Source organism: Manihot esculenta, chromosome 16 (assembly GCF_001659605.2).
Source record: "Manihot esculenta cultivar AM560-2 chromosome 16, M.esculenta_v8, whole genome shotgun sequence".
NCBI classification, from domain to species: Eukaryota; Viridiplantae; Streptophyta; class Magnoliopsida; order Malpighiales; family Euphorbiaceae; genus Manihot; species Manihot esculenta.
In genome coordinates this window covers 14,698,786-14,719,492 of record NC_035176.2, presented here as the reverse complement: position 1 = coordinate 14,719,492, position 20,707 = coordinate 14,698,786, and the positions used below count along the sequence as shown (strand labels likewise).

Here is a 20,707-nt window from a genome sequence, read left to right as displayed (position 1 = left end):
CAAGTTCCAACCATGTAGTTGCACTTAAGGTGTAGTGTCGGCAAATGGATGGGATAAGAAAGTCCTACCTGGACAACGTGCATAAAGGACACAGAGAAATAATTTGTACCATTAAATTGACTTATCATGTTGACGTGTAAGCAGCTCAATCCCTTATTGCTTGGTTTTAAATAAAAGCCGTTAAGTTACATAAAAGACCATTATTTCTAGGTTTTTGGCCTTGCCATTACTGTTAGGTCCATTACACCTATAGTTGTCAAATCTAGATTCAACTCGAGAATCGAATCGAATCGTAAGATTCGCTAAAAATTCTAAAAATCAATTAAATAATATATGTTCTCAAAATAAGTGAAAAAATATATTATAGTGACATCTTGTGATAAATATAGAATTATTATTTAATTAATTAGAAATACTCTTTATAATAGAATAATATGTATGTATTATGTTATATAGTTTTATGTAATAAATTATGACCTTAAAGATTGTAGACATTAGTTATCATTATGCATGTACCGAAACCCTCATTTAAATTTGATCAAACAATTAAATAGTAAAAAAATATAGCAGATGATAATGTTATTAATATAAATTGTTATAACTTGACAACTATAATTAGTTAAGTAAATTAGCTAAAAGGAAAAAGAAAGAAAAAGAAGAGGGAGAGGGAAAAGAATGGTTAGTTCAAGAAAAACAGCTAAAGGAGGGCTTTATATACACACTTTTTTAGCAAAAAAATAAGATTTTAAATTTTTAAAATATAATATCTAACAAACACTTCATAAAAAATTAATTGAATTAGGTGAAAATTCAGTCAGTTTATATTGATTCATTTGATTCAAATTGAGTCACAATTCATATACCATATGGATTTGAATCGCTAGGATGTAGAATCGAATTGAGAATCACAAGATTCAAATCAAGTATCATAAGATTCAGGTACATTTAAAATTCATCGTATAGATTCGAATTGATTTGTTGAAAAATAAATTTGAATCGAGAATAGTAAGATTCGAAAAACAATTATTACACCTGGTATTGGAAGGCAAAGGAAAATATTTCCTGTAACAGCCCTTATGCTAACTTAGAAGTAAAGGTAAAAGGATAATGGTCCATTAGCTCACTTTTTTAATTAACCAGATGGAAGCAAGAAACTTCCTAGTTTTTTCCAGTTTGGGAAGTCTTGAACTATTGTGTCTCCTTTTCTCTCTCAAATGTTCATAAAAGTTATCTATATACTACTTTTTGAAGAAAATTATGTTTGATCCTAGTTTTTCTTTTATTCTTATAGCATGAAGAATTATTCTTTACCATATGTTAATTTAGCTTTAAATTAATTATTGCTAATGATGCCTAACAATAATATATTTAATGTCTTTTATTCCATGTATTTATGCTCATTATTTGGTTATGCATCTTAGTTGTACTCATATCATTGCACATCACTTCATGCTATGAAAGAAAATTTTTTTTGAAAAATCTGCATAGCGATAAGCCTTGCATGGTTTCTTTACTACCTATATAACAATTTTATTATTGTTGATTATAACCTATAATGACAATGGAGAAATAAAGTACACACAAGCCAAGTGGAGCAGAACAAATCAAGTATCACATAAAGTGGTTTGCATTACCAGATATGACTGATACAGTATCCCTAAACATAATAAAAGGTGGGAAAACAATTAGAATAGCAAACTACAAATAAATTAGCATCTACAACAATTTGAATAGAGTATGTAACCTTTATAATAATGAATACCTAAATTTTGATCAACTCACATTCAGATTCTTCATCACTTTCACCATCACTTGCTGGTTTCCATCTTGCTACTTTTCTAACTCTCCCTTTCAGTGAAACACCAGGTGTTGCTGAGTGCCTTTTCCGCTGAAGTTCTTTTACGCCTTCCTCTCCTGTAAGAATAATAAAGCCAACTCTAGCTGCAAAGAATACAGAAAATACAAACACCACATAAAACAAAAATCCCAAACACACCTGTGAGAGGTTCAGGTTTTTCAGGCAAAGGATAATTTTCTTCCACAAATTTTAGCAAAAGTTCTCTTGGTCCAGATATAAAATCATCAAGTTCAAGACCCTACAAAAGACAGCATTTAAAAGAGTTCAAGATCTTACTTAAGACTAAGAATAGAAAGACATTGAAATGAGATTGCAATGTATACTTCAAATAGTATATAACCGTATTACTCCCTTGGAAATACATCATTTCTTGTCTAGTGTATTTGGATGGGAAAACAAAATGCAAAGGATCTTTGAGGTCCATAATTATCTTTATAATTAAATGAAATTCTCTAGTGGATTTTGGCAGGATTAAGTAGCACTCATGTATCACTATCTCAAAATGGTTTCATCTTTTACTGAAACAGACCATTAAATGAAGAAGAGAGGTAATTCAAATGAGTGACTAACAACAGGCAATAAAAATAACCACACAAAAATGATGATAGCAAATAATAGATGACAGTCGCACATATTTTGTCACAGCTTCCTCAGTTCGAGCCTCTCCAGTGCTCTGGAGGCCAATAACCACACACTTATCTTCCATCAATGCTTGCTTAGCTAGTCTTACAGTAGCAGGAACCTTAGCTGACATGCACATGTGTCTAAAGAACCGCTGCCAAAAAATAGATCACATTAACTTAATAGAACTAAGAAAAGTTAGATTCAGAACATTAAATGTATGTGAACAATAGACCGGGTGCAGTTAGGACAAAATCAAAATGTGAAGCAGCAAGAGCTAATACTTACCTGGTGGCTCGACCAATATAATCTCCACAACTGACTAGAAATAGGTTTGTCACTAGCAAGAAAAGCACTTGCAGAAAGCAATTCCACTCGCAACTCAGCCCAAAATTCTGCTGCTTTTTTGTACATTTCCTAAGAAATTCACAATATAGATGAGAAAATTCAAGATACCAAGAGAGAAATCAATACCAAAAACGCACATATGCATGTTATAAACAAATAAAATAAACTTAGTTTGAGATTTATCATCCCCGCCTAGCAGATTCTATACGTCGTTAATTGGGAAGAATGAGCAAGTGCATAGAGCAATCTTTAAGCTTCAACCTACATGTCACACATCTTATGCTCAAACAGGACATCAAAGCAAACCGTGTTCCACACAAAATTCCTCCCTAAAGAACCCCTAGTAATAGTAAACAGGTAATATCCCAAAATCAGTTTGACAAAAATAAACTCAAGTTTTATTTTAAAAGTGTTAAATTTGAGTGGAGCCTAACTCACCCCAAAAGCTAGCTCAAGGGCAGGAGTGTCTATGGCCCATATAAAGGCATATTACTCCTTTCCACAACCGACGTGGGATTCAATACACCCGTCACGCCCAAAATTTTGATGGTGCGTGACATATTTATGGGAGGCCCAATATCATATGGGGAGGCTTTGATAGCATGTTAAATTTGAGCCAGGTCTAACTCACTCCAAAAGCTAGCTCAAGGGGAAGGAGTGCCTATAGCCCACCTAAGGGGCGTATTACCCCTTTCCACAACCAATGTGGGATTCAACAAAAGAAATACTAAATAAAGCTAAGGTTATAAAGATAAATTACTAAGCCTTCCAAAAATTTGGACAAGGTCCCCAAGGCATATTTGGAAGCAGAACTGCAGTGGGTAGTATCAGCAGCAACATGAATTTCTTTGGAACTAGAAAATTGCCTCTGCACTATAAACAATCAGTTAGATATTTTTAATGAGTTTCAATAATCTTTTTCCTAAATGTAAAAATATTTCTTTCTTTGACTTCTTGTTTTGAAGTAACTTTCACTTCAAGCCTTGGGAATTTGAATTTCGTTATATTTTGTATAAAAGAAAAGTACAAATTTATATACAAGAGTTCTAGCTAAAGAAGGAATATAATATCACAAAAACCCTAATTGTGGATCTCAATAACCATATGTGACGAAGAAGAAGAAGAATTTAGGGAGAAGAGATAGAATATAGATAGAAAAGAAGAGAACTATTTGAGAGAGAGAAAGAGAATTTTTCATTGATCTTGGAAGATACTGAATACTACTCAGCTACCAGTCCTTATAGTGAGCTGGAAGTAGTTATACACCAACTTGTGACTGCCTAACTATCTTTAACAATCTTTCCCCCTAATTCTCGAGTCTTCCTTTCTCTTGTATGTAACAATACCCCCCTCTTGAGGACCTTCTTGTCCCCAAGAAGATTGAAAATGCGGAAACTGGGATTGGATGAAGCTCTTATCTTCCCAAGTTGCCTCCTTGTGACAAGTTCTTCCACTTAATGAGTCCTTGAGAGACATTATGCCCTTTCCCGTCTATCACACTGGTCTACAGCAATTCGCCTAGTGCTACTTCAATGACAAAATCATCTGTGAGTACAGGGAGCTGCAAGACTGGGGCAATTCCTGGTCCCAATTCCTTCTTCAGAAGTGACACATAAAACAGATTCTGCTGATAACTGCAGCATGTATGCCATCTCTCCTACTTTAGCCACTATTTCAAAGGGCCCATAGAACTTGGCAGCTAGCTTTTAGGACTTCATGATAGCTAGAGAAGCCTGCTCGTAGGGCTCCAACCTTAAGTAAACCCAACCCCCCAATCTAAAAAACTCCTTCCAAAACAGGCTGATAAACATCATATCTCTGTCAGAAACAATATAATCAGCAATGCCATGGAGTTTGAACATGTAGAAATATAATATTTGTTATTATCTCACAATAGATATTACAACCTATTTATACATGAGAGACAGTATCTAAACAGGAAGGAAAATCAAACCTATGATTATACAATCCCTAAGATTAAGCAACTGACCCATCTATCAATATTTACTTCCTATATTAACATATTTACTTTCTATAACTTATAACACTCCCCCTCAAGTTGGATCATAAATGTTAATCATGCCCAACTTGTTACATATATAATCAACTCAAGTCCCATTCAAAGCTTTAGTGAAAATATCTCCTAATTGTTCTCCAGTTCGGATATGTCCTATTGATATTATCTTTTGTTGGACCTTTTCACGAACAAAATGACAATCAATCTCAATGTGTTTAGTCCTCTCGTGAAATACTGGGTTGGAGGCAATGTGGATAGCTGCTTGATTATCACACAACTTAGCAGGCACCAAATTTGTGAACCCAACTTCTTCCAACAGTTGACGTACCCACAAGATTTCACAAACGGCTTGTGCCATGGCTCGATATTCAGATTCAGCACTAGAACGGGAGACCACATTTTGCTTCTTACTTTTCCATGAGACCAAGTTACCCCCCACAAAAATACAATACCAAGTAGTTGACCTGGTATTCAGATTCAGATTCAGATTTTGTTTGCCACAAGAAGAAGGTAATTCTACACTGAAACTGAAATGGCAAACAAAATTTTGTAGAAAGTTTCAAGTACAGAAAGATGAACTCTTAATAGACAAGCTGGATTAAGAGGTTTCTTTCATTCATTTTCGCTGCTAAAAACTGAATTCACTGTCTTGGCTCCCAAAAAAATGCCACTTGCTTCCAACACTCACACTTGTCATCACGCCTTTACTCTTCCAGTTTTCAAAAAGTCACCAAGAATTTCTGCAGTAAAAATTCAGTTCTGGGAGTTATTGAGTTATAGGTGCAATTAATTCATATTTCATCTCCTATTTTCCTCATTTGACTCTAGTTGCCCATTGTCACCTTCTTCTTCTTCTACTCTTCCAGTTTTCAAAAAGTAGCAAAGAATTTCTGCAGCAAAAAATTCAGTTCTGGGAGTTATTGAGTTATAGGTGCAATTAATTCATATTTCATCTCCTATTTTCCTCATTTGACTCTAGTTGCCCATTGTCACCTTCTTCAAAAAAAAAAAAAAATTCAGTTCTGGGAGTTATTGAGTTATAGGTGCAATTAATTCATATTTCATGTCCTATTTTCCTCATTTGACTCTAGTTGCCCATTGTCACCTTCTTCTTCTGCTTTTTCTTGAAGACATCATTCTTCTCCTCCCTTTCTTCCTTCTTTCTTCTTCTTCTTCTCATCTTGCTTTTCTACTTTTTCTTGAAGACATCATCTGGGTTTTTCCTTCTCCTCCCTTTCTTCATTCTTTCTTCTTGACTTCTCTTTCTTCTTGCCCTTTTGGCTTCCACTCCTTAAAGAAAATCTGTCGTTTTGTTTTTCTGCTTTTCTGCTTCTTGAAGGCGTATTTCCTCCTCTGCTTTTTATGGTCTCTAACTCTCAGCAAGTGATGGTACTGCTTTTGCTTCTACGGTTTAGTTCAGCTCTAATCTTAACATGTAAAGGTGCCACCTGAATATAATCCATGCAGAAGTGCCTAACCTGTTGCTAACTACTAGTAGTTGACCTCCTATCAACTTTCGAGCCTGCCCAATCAACATCAGAAAAGCATTCAATATTTGAGTGCCCATGGTTACCATAGAATAGGCCTCGCCCTGGGGACCCTTTAAGGTAACAAAGAATCTGTCCCAAAGCATCCCACTGAGCAACAATAGGAGAAGACATAAACTGACTTACCACACTCACTGAATATGCAATATCAAGACGAGTCACCGTCAAATAATTCAGCTTGCCAACTAATCTTCTATACCTTCCAGGATCTGCAAATGGCTCACTTACTGTCTTCTGTGGTAAGTTGAAGGTTAGGGGTCATTGGGGCGCTACAAGGCTTAGCACCCAATTTTCCTGTTTTTGCCAACAAATCAAGACATATTTTCTTTGAGATAAGAAAATGCCTTTCTTACACCGCATAACTTCGATTCCCAAGAAATATTTCAAGGAACCCAAATCCTTTGTATGAAACTGTGTTTTAAGAAATTATTTTAGGGATGTGATGCTAGCAATGTCACTTCCTGTAATAACGATATCATCCACATATACTACAAGCAGAATTACTCCACTATCAAAATTTCTATAAAACACTGAGTGATCACACTTACTCATCTTCATTCCAAACTGTTGGACCACCTCACTAAACCTGCCAAACCATGCCCGAGGACTCTGTTTCAAGCCATAAAGGGATTTTCGAAGTCTACAAACCTTACCTGACTCCCCCTGAGCAACAAAACCAGGTGGTTGCTCAATATAAACCTCCTCCTGAAGATCACTATGAAGAAAAGCATTTTTAATATCCAGTTGATGCAAAGGCCAATCATGAGTAGCCGCCAAGGAAATAAACAATCGGACAGATGCGAGCTTGGATAATGTATCAGAATAGTCAACTCCATAAGTTTGTGCATAACCTTTGGCCACTAAACGGGCCTTGAGGTGAGCAATAGATCCATCAGGGTTTACTTTCACTGCAAACACCCATTTGCACCCAATAGCCCGCTTTCCTAGGGGCAAGGACATCAACTCCCAAGTACCATTAGTGTCAAGGGCCATCATTTCCTCTTCCATTGCAGCAGGCCAACCAGGATGGGACAAAGCCTCAATAACAGTTTTGGGAATTGAAATAGAATCTAAAGCAGTGACAAAACAACGAGAAGAGGAGGATAATTGATCATAAGAGACACAAGATGAAATAGGATAAGTGCAAGTACGTTTACCTTTGCGAAGAGCAATGGGCAAATCCAAATAAGTGGGAGCAGGATCTGTCGACGAAGAAGCGGGTAGCAGAATGGAGTCAGAGTTCTTTCAGCAACTCCATTTTGTGAAAGAGTGGCAACACAAGAGGACTGATGAAGAATCCCTTTTTGTAACAAATAAGATTGAAATTCCCCAGAGAGATACTCTTTAGCATTATCACTTTGCAATATACGGATGGAAGTATTGAATTGGGTTTGGATTTTAGCATAAAATGCACAAAAAATAGAAAATAATTCTGAACGACTCTTCATTAAAAATAACCAAGTAGTACGAGAGAAATCATCAACAAAAGTAACAAAATATTTAAAGCCAGACTCAGACACAACAAGACAAGGACCCCAAACGTCTGAATGGGGACGAAGCCCGTTTATTGATTCGACACAGTGTAGGTAAACGATGATGTTTGGCAAATTGACAAGACTCACAATCTAGAATAGACAAAGAATGAAACTGTGGGTATCGTTGTTTTTTTTTTCTGAAAAACACAGTGATCAGGAAGGAATGAGACACAACAATTCAATGCACGAGTGAGTTTACTCACGGAAAGCAAATTAAATGCGAACTTAGGGAGACATAACACAGAGGATACAGAAAGAGAAGGGGTTAAGTTGACATGACCAGAACCCATGACAGAAGATTTAGTGCCATCAGCAAAAGTAACATAAGAAGGCGATGTATGAGACTCAAGATTGGACAAAAGGGTAGAATTACCTGACATATGATCGGTAGCACCAGAATCAATAACCCATTTGGAGGATGAAGACACAAGACATGCAGTAGAGTTACCTGACTCGGCAAATGCAGTGATAGAGGAGGAATTAGAGGATTTTAGAGATGCCTGGTATTGGATGAATTGTGCATACTCATCTGCAGATATCAAAATTCCCTTATCGAAAGATCTATTCAATTTGTGTTTCGTAATTTTAGTCATCATAGGAATCACATCAGTGACGATGGTGGTTTTAACTTCAGCCATAAGGGCAACTAACCCAAAACGATAGCAACAAAAGAAACACAGAATCAGAAAACAGTACCGATGAACAATACCACGTGAACAGTACCACGTGAACAGTGCCGAGAACAGTGCCATTGAACATTATCGTGAACAGTGCCGGTGAACAGTGCCCAAATATGAATAGTACCTTAAACACCTTCACCCAACACCCGAACGGCAAAGAAACTTCAGATCTGACAAGGGGACGGTGTGGCGACTCTAACGATGGTGAGATCCAAATGTTACCCTTTATGGGTAACCCAAATGAACAGAGACCTAAGTCTCAAAAGAAAAAAATTAAAACTTGACGAGAGAGAGAAAAAATTAAATCTCTACGAGAAAGGCTCTGATACCATGTAGAAATATAATATTTGTTATTATCTCACAATAGATATTACAACCTATTTATACATGAGAGACAATATCTAAACAGGAAGGAAAATCAAGCCTATGATTATACAATCCCTAAGATTAAGCAACTGACCCATCTATTAATATTTACTTCCTATATTAACATATTTACTTTCTATAACTTATAACATAACACATGATCTAGAATAGAAAGACTTTAACAACAGAGGCAGCAGTATAGGGTTGTGATATGGCCAAAAAGTGACCGCATTTGTAGATAACTACCAAAATCACATCTTTACCACCAGATTTTAGAAGTTGCTCAATAAAGTCCATTGAGATGTGCTGCCAGGCTTGCTTAGGGATTGGTAGTGGCTGTAATAACCCTGCAGGAGCTGAATGGCCAGTCTTACACCTAGCACAAACATCACACTATTGTATTTGTATCCAAGATATGACAGAGGATAAGAGTCCAGGCCAGAAAAAGTGCCTTCTGAGTTTAGGTGGGTTGGATTCCAAAGTGACCACCCAAGGTAGAATCATGGTATTGTTGGAGTTTGTTCCTCAAATCACCCGTCTCCAATGTAGAGTTTGCCCTTATAATACAACAATCCCTTTTGAAGTTCATACCCTAGAAAGGCAGCTGCATTGATTGCTAATTGTTGAATCAACTCAGTAGCCTTGGCATCTCCAGCATATGAGTTACTAATGGTGGTAATCTAGGAAGGAATGGGAGAGGACATTAGAGCATAGGAGCAGCTTTCTTCCATAACTCTTGGAAAGTGCATTAGCCACCCTGTTTTCTACTCCTTTTCTATAAAGGATTTTGTAATCCAATCCCAACAATTTGCTAACCCCTTTCTGCTGCAAATTACTGGTATAGTTTCAGCTTCATCAAGTACTTTATACTCTCATGGTCAGTCTTGATCAGAAATGTACTTTGCTCCAAATAATGCCTCCAATGCCTTCAATTGGAGACAGCAAAAGTGATTGCAAGAAGCTCCTTCTCATAGACTTAGGGCCGTATATTTATAGGCTCAAAAGCTTTAGAAATAAAGGCAATTGGGTGGCCTTTTTGCTGTTGTACTGCACCCATTCCCATACTGCTTGCATCAGTCTCAATGACAAATGGCCGTGAGAAATCTGGTAAGTCTGTTAGGGGTTTGCAAATGGAGCCGTAATGATGAATGAACTTCCTATCATAGCCTATGAGTCCAAAAAAACTCCTTTAACTCCTTGACAGATGGAGGAACAGGCCAAGAACTTCCTATCATAGCATGTGAGTCCAAGAAAACTCCTCAACTCCTTGACAGATTGAGGAAAAGGCCAAGAAGTCATTGCATAAGATCTGTAGCCACTACTTTCCCTAAGATGATGTGCTCCAAATATTCAATCTCAGCTTGGGCAAAAGAGCATTTAGACAGCTTAGTAAATAACTATTGTGCCTGCAGTATTTGGAAGACTGATTCCAAGTGCTTCAGATGTTCTTCCATGTTGGGATTGTACACTAATATATGATCAAAGAAGACTATGACAAATTTCCGCAGGTAAGGGTGAAAAATGTGATTCACAAGAACTTGGAATGTAGCTAGTGCATTAAACCAAATGGCATTACCGTAAATTCGAAGTGGCCATGGTGTGTTCTAAATGATGTTTTTGATATGTCCTCTGGTTTCATCCTTATCTGATGCATAGTTGTGTAAGGTGCACCACAAGCTCAAGGAGGAAGATTAGACTCTTGCCCCTTGCACTAGCTAAGGTAGGCGACTTCAATGGGGCGCACTCAAACGCGCCCAGGCACACTGAGGCTCAAAGCGCACCTAGGTGCACCTCAGCAAAGCAAGGCACACCTATTCAAATATGGCTATTTTTTCCCACCCAAATCACAAATGCGAGGGGGGAGAAATAGACATGAAGAATAAAGAAGTTATTGCATTGGAGAGTTTTCTCCGATATAAAACGGAGTTGAGAAATATGTTTGAATCTGAGCAACGGATAACAAGTAAATACGGCCAAGTTACCAGTGGACCAGCTTATGAAGACCAGTGGACCAGCTTATGAAGCTAAGAAAATTGTTCTTAGCTTGGATAGGGAGGAAGAAATTTTGGGAAAAAGCCAAGCAAATTATGAAAACTCAAAACCATTGCTTAAAGCATTGAGATTAGTAAAAGATGATGAAAAATCAATGATGGGATTGATATATGAAGCAATGGAACGAGAAAAATTGGCCGTTAAACAAAATTTCAAAAGCTATGTAGACTACTAGAAAATTATTAATGCTCGGAATTTTCAATTATATCATAATTCGCATGAAGCATATAAATTTAATACTTAATACTTTAATAACCTTTATATCTTATAAATTTTAGTAATAATTTTATAATTTCCAGGATATTTTTTAAATCCTCAATATCAGTATGGTCCACGTGACATTGAAATGATAGTAAAATCATGGCAAACCTTAAAAACGTTATTCAAAAGCTAGAGAGTGATTTGCTCAATCAAGGCCATGCATTGAACCAAGTATATAATATATTCCTAACTTGAATAATTTTAATAAATAATTTTAGCATTTGCATGTATAATAAAGCAAATAAATTTTTTAGTGTAGACACAACTCTATAAGCATAAAATGGAGAGTTTTGGGTCCGCCTTAGCACAAAAAGCCATTGAATTTACTGATCTAGATAAAAATATAAGATTTACACATTATGTTATATTTTAAGTATTAAAAATATTAAAATCAAATATTTGAGAAAATAAACTAAATTCTTAAAATTATTATATGTTTTAATGCAACTGAATGGTGGATACATTACGGTGAAAATGCTCCTAAACCGTAAAGAATGGCAATAAGAGTGTTGAGCCAAACTACTTCTGCATCTAATTGTTAAAGAAATTAGAGCACTTTTTCACTTATACATACAAAGACGAGGAACAGATTACGATATCAAAAATTGCATGTACTCGTCTTTGTTCCCTGCAATATGCTGCTGAAGTTGAGGAATTTCAGCAGAAAGAGTCAACATGAGCTAGAAAAGAGTTATAATCTAATTAACTTGATTACATTTTCGAAGAAGATCCACTAAATCCGATTGGAGGAAAGGGAAAATCCTGTTTGATGGTGAAGAAAATCCTTGGCTAGAGGATGATGATAATGCTCCATCACAATCACAAACAAGCTAATCCTCCCGTAGAAAGATAATATTTATTGTTGTATCACAATAAAGATTACAATCTATTTATACATGAGATACAGTATCTAAACAGGAAGGAAAATCAAGCCTATGATTATACAATCCCTAAGATTAAGTAGCTAACCCATCTATCAATATTTACTTCCTATATTAACATATTTACTTCCTATAACCTATAACACCTCCAACTCATTAGCAAAATATTAGAGGCGGTGGTGATGCTGAACCAGAAGATTCTTTTATATTATCTAGTTTCAGTGGTGACGATGATTGTGGTAGTGGTCACGGTGGAAGAGATGCAGGTCGAGGAGCTACTAATTCATTACAATCACATGATGATCCCTCTTCATCATATTAGAGGCACAATCCATCTCTATCTCCATCTCCATCTTTACAACATACATATTGTAGATCCCGTGGTTCTAGTGGTAGTGGTGATAAGGAAAAGATGTTGCGCATGAAGAGTGTTCTATAAATGCAGATAATTATGGATATGGAACTTATGATACAAGTGAATCTTCAAAGGATGCAACTTCTACGAGTGATTATGAAAATGGAGGACATTCTCAATGGATACTCAAATCCATATCCATATCAGCTTCCTCCATCGTATTCTGATTTGTCTTCATTAGAGCAATCACTCCCACACCCAAAAACCAGTCCAATTCTAGTGATCAATTTAGTATGGGTTCATCCTTAAGCTTTAATCCATCATGATACTATCAATATATCATCAAAATCCAAGCTCTCAATCACAAGACGACGGTAGTAGATCTACTCAAGAACCGGGCAGACGCTCATTCTGGTAGTAATTGAGATAAATTATTATACATAATGTTTAAAATTTATGAATTTTATATTTATTTGATATATTTGTAATTATTATTAAGATGCATAACTTAATTTTCATTATACCTTCCAATATATTTTAATTTCATGAACTTTACAAATTTTTTGAAAAAATTTGTGCCACGACAGGTCTTTACCATTATGTTATGATCGTTACAGATCTGTTTTCGTTATTTGCGACCGTGACGCGGCCACGATTTGAAACCATGCCTGCGCTTAGGCTTCGAGACCCCTTAGCGCCTTGGTACGCCTTAAGCGTTTATAACTATGCTTGAGTCCCTTCTCAACTGCTACACTTCCCTCTATCCCATTCCTTAGTCTGCATACAACATACCCTTCAACAACACCACCATAAAGGCTGGCACCTCATCCCTGAATCTGCTGCTCTCAATGTCAGATTTGTTGATGGTCTCCTTGAGTGTTTCCAAATCCGTCGTATTCTTTTGTATGGCTGATTGTTGAATCCTCAATTGCTCTTCTAATTTCGTGATCTTGACTACTTCCGGAGTTACCACCACACTTCTGGTCATATTTGCGACTCCTAGGGTTGCAAAAAATTTCTCGGTCCACCTTGTTAAAGTCCTATACCAATTTGTCACAGAGACCCAAATTATGGATCTCTATAACCATAAGAGAAGAAGACAGAGTTTGGGGAGAAGAGATAGGATAGAGAGAAAAAAGAAGAGAAGTCTTTGAGAGTAAGAGAGATAATTCTTCATTGATCTGGGAAGATATTGAATACTACTCTCACCTACTAGTCTAGTGAGCTAGAAGTGAAGTGGTTATACACCAACTACTTGTAATTGCTTAACTATCTTTAACGGTCTTTCATAGGGTGAGCATTCGGTCAATTAGGTTCCAATGCGGACCAAATTTGAAAAACTAAAAAATCAAATTACATAAAATTATAGACCGAACCGATTACGTAAAATTATAGAGCGAACCGAACCAATACACAAAGAAGAACCGAACCGGCAGTTCAATTTACTGAAAACTGAAGAAATAATTAGAAAACCAAAAAGGTAGACATCTCTAGCTCTATAATGGGTTCTCAAAACCCAAACCCATCCCATCGACATCTATCCTTACCCAGCAGGTCTATCTTTGTCCAAATGAAAATAAGAACACAAATAACCCACAAATTGCAACCCAAAACTTTAATACACTCATCACAAAAATAAAACTCACTATAATAGAATCGAAATCTCAATACAACCCAGAAAATCACAATATGATAGATTCACAAATCACAACCTCCAACTCGATCGTGTTGGATGTTGGTAGCCAGTCGATTCACACATATTAACCATCGCTCATGTGTTGGGAATGTTGATAATCAATTTTAGTCGAGAAAAGAAGAAACAATTTAATTTATGATTTTCAATTGTCAATCATTGTTGCAACTTGCTAAATCTTCTTTCTTTGGAAAGGAAAAAAAAAAAAAAAAAAAAAAAAAACAGAAGATTCAGTATGAGATCGAATGTATCTGCAATTTGTTGAGTGATGGAGGGCGTGATTCTCTCAACGAGAGTGAGAGAGTGACGAAGAAACATCGTTAGAGAACAAAGAGTGAAGGTAGGAGGCGGCTACTGAAGACAAAGAAAATAAGGGCTAGGGTTTTATATTTATATATATAAATATATAAATCGGTCGATTCGGTTTTTTTATTGATTTCAGTCAATAAATCAAATCGAACCAAAAATCAAAATTTTTAAAAATTAATAACTGAACCAAAATGAATAGATCAAATAATTGAACTAACCAATTCAGTTCGATTTTCTAACCGAAAACTACTCAGCCCTAGTCTTTCCCCTAATTCTTGAGTCTTCTTAAATCCCTTTCTCTTGTATGTAACATACAATCTCCTAGTTTAAACTTAAAATCAAGTTATCAAGCTTAGCACATATTTATACATATTTATTTTCTAGTGGAGCAAAGATGTTAAACATGCCCAACTTGTTACACATATAATCAAACCAAATTCCCTTTAGAGCTCTAGGTAAAATATCCCCTAATTATTCTCCAGTTTTGACATACCCTATTGAGATTATCTTCTGTTAGGTCTTATCACCAATGAAGTAATAGTCAATCTTTGTGTTTTTTCCGCTCATGAAACACCGGATTAAAAGCAATATGAATAGTTGCTTACTTATCAGACTATAATTTAGCAGGTAATAAGTTCTTGAAACCAACTTCTAGCAGTTCACGTAGCCACAAAACTTCATTTATAGCTTGTGCCATAGCTCTGATTCAACACTAGATGGGGAGACCAAATACAATGCCCTATCGTTGACCTACTATCAATCTTTGATTCTGCCCAGTTTACAAAAACATCAATATCTGAATGCCCATGATTACCAACTTCAGAACATTTACCTTCACGAAGGGCAATGGAAAGGTCTAAGTCGGACACGAGAACAGTAATAGCGGTTAGATCTTCCGACAAAAAAGCTATTGGTAAATAGCCTGAAGAGTATCCAATTTTCTAGAATAAACATGTGCAGAGGGACAAACAGTTGCCAAAATAGATAGACCTATAGCTAAGAGGTTGAGGTATAGACACTTGTTAAACACAATGTCCTAATAAATCTTCCTCCTCCCCTAACTGTCATAAATGGAAGACAGAAAGAAAAAAGGGATAGACTCGAATGTAACATTGGCAGACACAAGATAACAGGTAAGGAATGGAGAAAAACATTTGTACCCTTTTAGAAGCCTAGAATAACCAATAAAGACAAGATTTGGGATCTAGTTTAGTGATTTGTGGATGAACATCTCGCACAAAATAAATACAACAAAACATATGAGATTCAACATGAAATAATGATTTGGATGGAAATAAGACGAAACAAGGAAAATTACCATGAAGAACAAAAGATGGCATCCGATTAATTAAGAAACAAGCTGTAGAAACAGCATCTACTTAGAATTCTTTCGGAATTTTTATTTGAAACAGAAGGGCTCAAACTTCCTCAAGAAGAGGCTAAATTGTTTTCGACAATATCATTTTGAGATTGTGTACCCACACAAGAAGACTAATGAAGAATTTCATTGTGTCATGAAGGTCTAAAAGCATGCTGAAAAACATTCTTTAGCATTGTAACTTCGTAATACCCACATAGAAACATTAAACTTGAGTTTTATTTTTAGAACAAAAAGCATAAAAGATTTAAAAAAACAACTCTAAATGACTCTTCGTTAAATACAACCAGGTAACACGAGAGTAATCACCAACAAAGGCGATAAAATACTAAAACAAGCGAGAGACCATGGTCCCGCTGGTCTCAATCGACAATAAATTTCAAAGGTCTCAATCGACAATGAATTTCAAAAAGAGTTGAAATACTAGAACAAACAAGAGACCTTGGTACCCGTTGGTCTCAATCAATAATGAATTTTAAAGGTCTTAATCGACAATGAATTTCAAAAGAAGTTGAAATACTAGAACAAACCAGAGACCTTAGATACCCATTCGTCTAGAACATAGAGACTCCAAACTCACCACCACGATTAATAATCAGCTTCATCATAACATCCCAAAAACACACAATGATCATAAAAGCATGAGACAACAATTAAATATTTGAGGAAGTTTACTGATAGAAAACAAACAAGAATTGCGACAAAACACAGACCAAATGTCAAAGAGACGAACGGCTTCAAGTTTGCAATTCCAAAACCCACGACACAAGAGGTAGATCGACTAGCTAAAATAACATAGGATGAGCTTGTATGAGATTGAAAAGCAAATAAAAAACCATAATTATCCGTCGTATGATCCATAGCACTAGAATCAATGACCCATGAGAAGAAGAGACAAGACAAGACAAGACAAGACGTGAGTATACCAGATTCGCTGACAGTAGTGACAGAGGAATTGGTGAGTCTTAATAACTCTTTACATTAGAAAAACTGAGCAAATTCTTCTACAGATACTAAAATAGTTTCCTCAAATGCAACAGCCATTTGACAAGGCAAAAGAATATGTAGAAACCAAAGAATAGCCTAAAGCCAATTCCAAGTCGAATGACAGCTTGTAGAAACCCTTTGTTGAACAATAGCAGCAATGAACAGTAGCAGCGACTAGTACTAATGGACAATACACAAGACCAGTAGCGATGAACAACACTCCAAGTCCCAAAGAATAACACAAGCAAAAACTCAAGATCAATATTACTTCTAGGAAACTAATTTAATAACACTAGGAAGTAATTCTTAAAAAAAAACATAATTCAAGCATCCCTATATTACTTCTATAGTTCTTCATAAGGAGTAAACGCTAAGCAATATTGAGTGTCAATTATTTATCTAAAAATAGAAGCAAATTTATGCCACTTACCGTCATCTCAGCTTCCAAAGGCGCTTCGACAACTTCAAACTCAACCCCCTTGTAGCTAAGGGTACGGCACACATACATTCCCCTGAAAGTTGGAAGGAAATAAAAAAATCAAAATATAATATGACATATACAATAAATATATCTAAAGATATGTTTAAGCATTTACCTTGCTTTCATATCCATTGCAACAAGTTCCAATGCACCTACACCCCCCTTTTCAAGAGCACCTGCACATGTATTTTTTCCAGGTCCAGCTAAGTTATTCTTGAACATGGGATTCAAGAAGTTGTAATAAAAAAGGAAATTTCCGTGCACTTTGTTTTTTTTCCAATGTAAACTTTGTCAATAACTATGATTAGATGAATTTAAAATCTAACCTAGGGGTGAAGTATAAGAAATACAGATAATGTCAGTTAAAATCAATATATCCATTAAAGACACATAAAAATAGATATAGCAAGATAGAAAGGTGAAAGAGAGACCTTTGAAAGAAAGTACATATTGTCTATATCCACTTGCACTAAAAAGAATGCACAATCCACACGTTGTTGAGATTTTAGAAGGTATTGCACAATGAAACACCTCCAGCTGAAAAATATAGAACTTTTGGTTTGACCAATTAATTGATTTTCTTTTAAGAGGGGAAGAGTTTGCAGAATCTAATTCTAGGAAGAACTCTTGTAATTTTGGGTTCATAAAAAGGGTTTCTCCTACTATAAAAAGCAATCTCTATTCTATGCAAAAAAGCAACTGCAACCTTCTTCATAATTATATACATTGCCTAACCAAGTGAAATTCCTTTCATCTTGCTTCTCTCTTCATGTTTTTGATACCCTCAACACCATGTTCATTGGGTGAGTAAATTTTTCTCAACCACGCCCATGAAAATGGACAGAGGTTAGAATTACAAAAAATATATACCACAATATAAGTAGGGAAAATAGAACTTGAGAGCCAAAACCAACTACCACCATTAATTTATACTAACATGGAACCAGTGTTGCATTAACATGTTAAAAGAATAGTTAATTATGTGGTTTCATGCTTTTACACTTAGGTTTTGCAGTTCTCTTTGTTTATCACAACACTTTGCTACAATATTATTATATCATCAACAATTTAATTATGAAATAAAAATTAATTCAGATTATCCAATAAATAATTTGAATAAATTTTTATTTTTGACAATTAAATAAAAAGTCACATCTAACTTGATTAATTTTAAATAGAAGCCATTTGTTAGCAGACCCTTTCTAATATACAAGAGATTCACATATGAAGAAAGAAAAATATTGAAATGCAAGACCAAGTCAAAGCCACTAAATAGGGCAATTGAGAAATTATTATTTTTCCTGCAACATGATTGAGCTGCTGCCATAATCCGTGGGTTTAATTCAAAATTATTTCTTCCAATTCCGTAATTGTAGGAGAGTAATCCTCCATGTTTAGTTCATGCTTTTGAGTTCTCTTGTTTGTAGGGAGAGCTTATCTCTTCCCTTTGTTATTTAAGTGCAATAAATTAATATAGAAGACATAATCAGAATTTTATCAAAGTTGTTGAGTGCTTGACTCAGGAGATTTTTAAGTTCTCTCTTAACCTTCATCATAGGTCTAAAAACAAAAAACAATCATCTTCTTCTTCATCCATTGATCCATTAACCCCTCCACTTCATCCCATAACTCGATCCCTTTTCCAGAATCCTACCACCATCATACTGTATGATGAAATTAATTTAAATTTAAATTGTTAATAACGATTATGAAACTGATTTTAAAGTTTTATGTTACCAAGCCAATTCAGGTCTACACACGTTATGGTCACGGATCCAAGGCTAAACGGCCCAGTCAACCACGGATTGAGCTGTTGAATTAGTCATATTTAATTTATTAATTTCTGTTTCAGTTATTTCCCATATTTCCTGCTTTGTAGGAGGTTGATCCTCCATTTCCCTTTTCATGCTTAGTTGGGGAGAGTATTTCTCCACTTAGAAGTAGTTACCTTTGATGTAGGAAGTAGCAGTTACACTTCCTGTATTTAAACGAATAATCATCAATGAATGGATACTTCCAAAATCAAACAAAGTCTTGAGTACTTTAACTCAGAGGTAAGGCTCCCTCTTTGAGCCAAGTCTGTTAATGACCCGTGGTCAAAAGAAGAAAAAACCCGCATCTGATTCCCAAACACCTAGCCTAAACACTCCAAATCCTAACTTTCCCTCAACCCACAGACCCATAACACGATCTTACAATAGGGACCCTAACATACTGGTATCAGAGCCTAACGTTATGGGTGACTCTGTTCAAGAACAACTCTCTAAACTTTTTGACATCGTGTTGGCTGAGCAACAAGCTAACAAAGAACGTGCTGCACAAATGGCACAAATGCATTCCAAGATGGATTCTATATCCACCGAACTTGAAGCGGCCAAGCAGGCTCGACAATCAAGCAGTATCGAAAGTCAGGCCAAATCACGAAACGATAAGCAGACTTCTGGAACTTCGAATTCTGACACATCCGATGGAAGTTCGATGGTTCCGAAATTTACTAAACTCAATTTCCCTCGCTATGATGGTACAGAAGACCCCTTGGGGTGGATTAGTCGTTGCAGGCATTTTTTTCGTCATCAACATACGCCTGAAGAAGAGAAAGTAGATATGGCGTCTTACCATTTAGATGGAATTGCTCAAGTCTGGCTCTTACAATTCACTGATGAATTCCCTGATCCTACTTGGGCCAAATTCGAGGAACAGTGTCATCTGCGATTTGGGCCTTCGGTTCGAAGCAACAAGTTGGGCGAGTTATCAAAACTTCGGCAGTTGGGTTCTGTCACTGACTACCAAAATCGTTTTGAGGCTTTGGTTTCAAGAGCTGGTGCCCTCACGCAAAAACAGAAGGTTGATATTTATATCAGCGGCTTGCAAGAAGCTATTGGTGTCGAAGTTGAACTCCACCACCCACCTGATTTAGCGACAGCGATGAGCATGTCAAGGCTGTACGAACGGAAACTCTTTCCACGTACTTCAAATATGCGCGAAACTCGTCGCAATTTTTTTCCCTCTGATGTCCGTGGCAATCGTGTGGTAAAAAAACTAACCCGCGATGAGATGGAGGAGCGACGGCAAAAGGGCTTGTGTTTCAACTGTGATGAGCAATTCGTGCGGGGTCACCAATGTAAGAAGCTGTTCTGGATTGACTTAGAAGAACCAGCAGAGAGCGGGGTTGATGATTCTACCTCCGATCTTGATCAGCCGGAGATTTCTTTGAATGCCATCACAGGTACCCCGAACCCTCAATCCATGCGGTTGATGGGAAATTGGCAGGGGGGACACATCCTGATCTTAGTCGATTCCGGTAGCACGCACAGCTTTGTTTCTGCTGCTAAGGTGGC

The 20,707-nt window shown here is 36.3% G+C and overlaps 1 protein-coding gene across 2 annotated transcripts in view; it reads right to left on the bottom strand.

Moving 5' to 3' along the window:
• Nucleotides 1–20,707, bottom strand: part of LOC110603351 (protein FORGETTER 1) — a 58,412-nt gene that overhangs the window by 18,697 nt on the left and 19,008 nt on the right. For both annotated transcript variants that reach the window (XM_021741053.2, XM_043951643.1), the window contains exons 9-14: nt 17,485–17,545; nt 17,319–17,400; nt 2,768–2,896; nt 2,490–2,633; nt 1,997–2,096; nt 1,783–1,914 (exon numbers count right to left, since the gene is read on the bottom strand). In XM_021741053.2, coding sequence (XP_021596745.1) covers nt 1,783–1,914; nt 1,997–2,096; nt 2,490–2,633; nt 2,768–2,896; nt 17,319–17,400; nt 17,485–17,545 — 648 coding nt within the window. The remainder of the gene's footprint in view (nt 1–1,782; nt 1,915–1,996; nt 2,097–2,489; nt 2,634–2,767; nt 2,897–17,318; nt 17,401–17,484; nt 17,546–20,707) is intronic.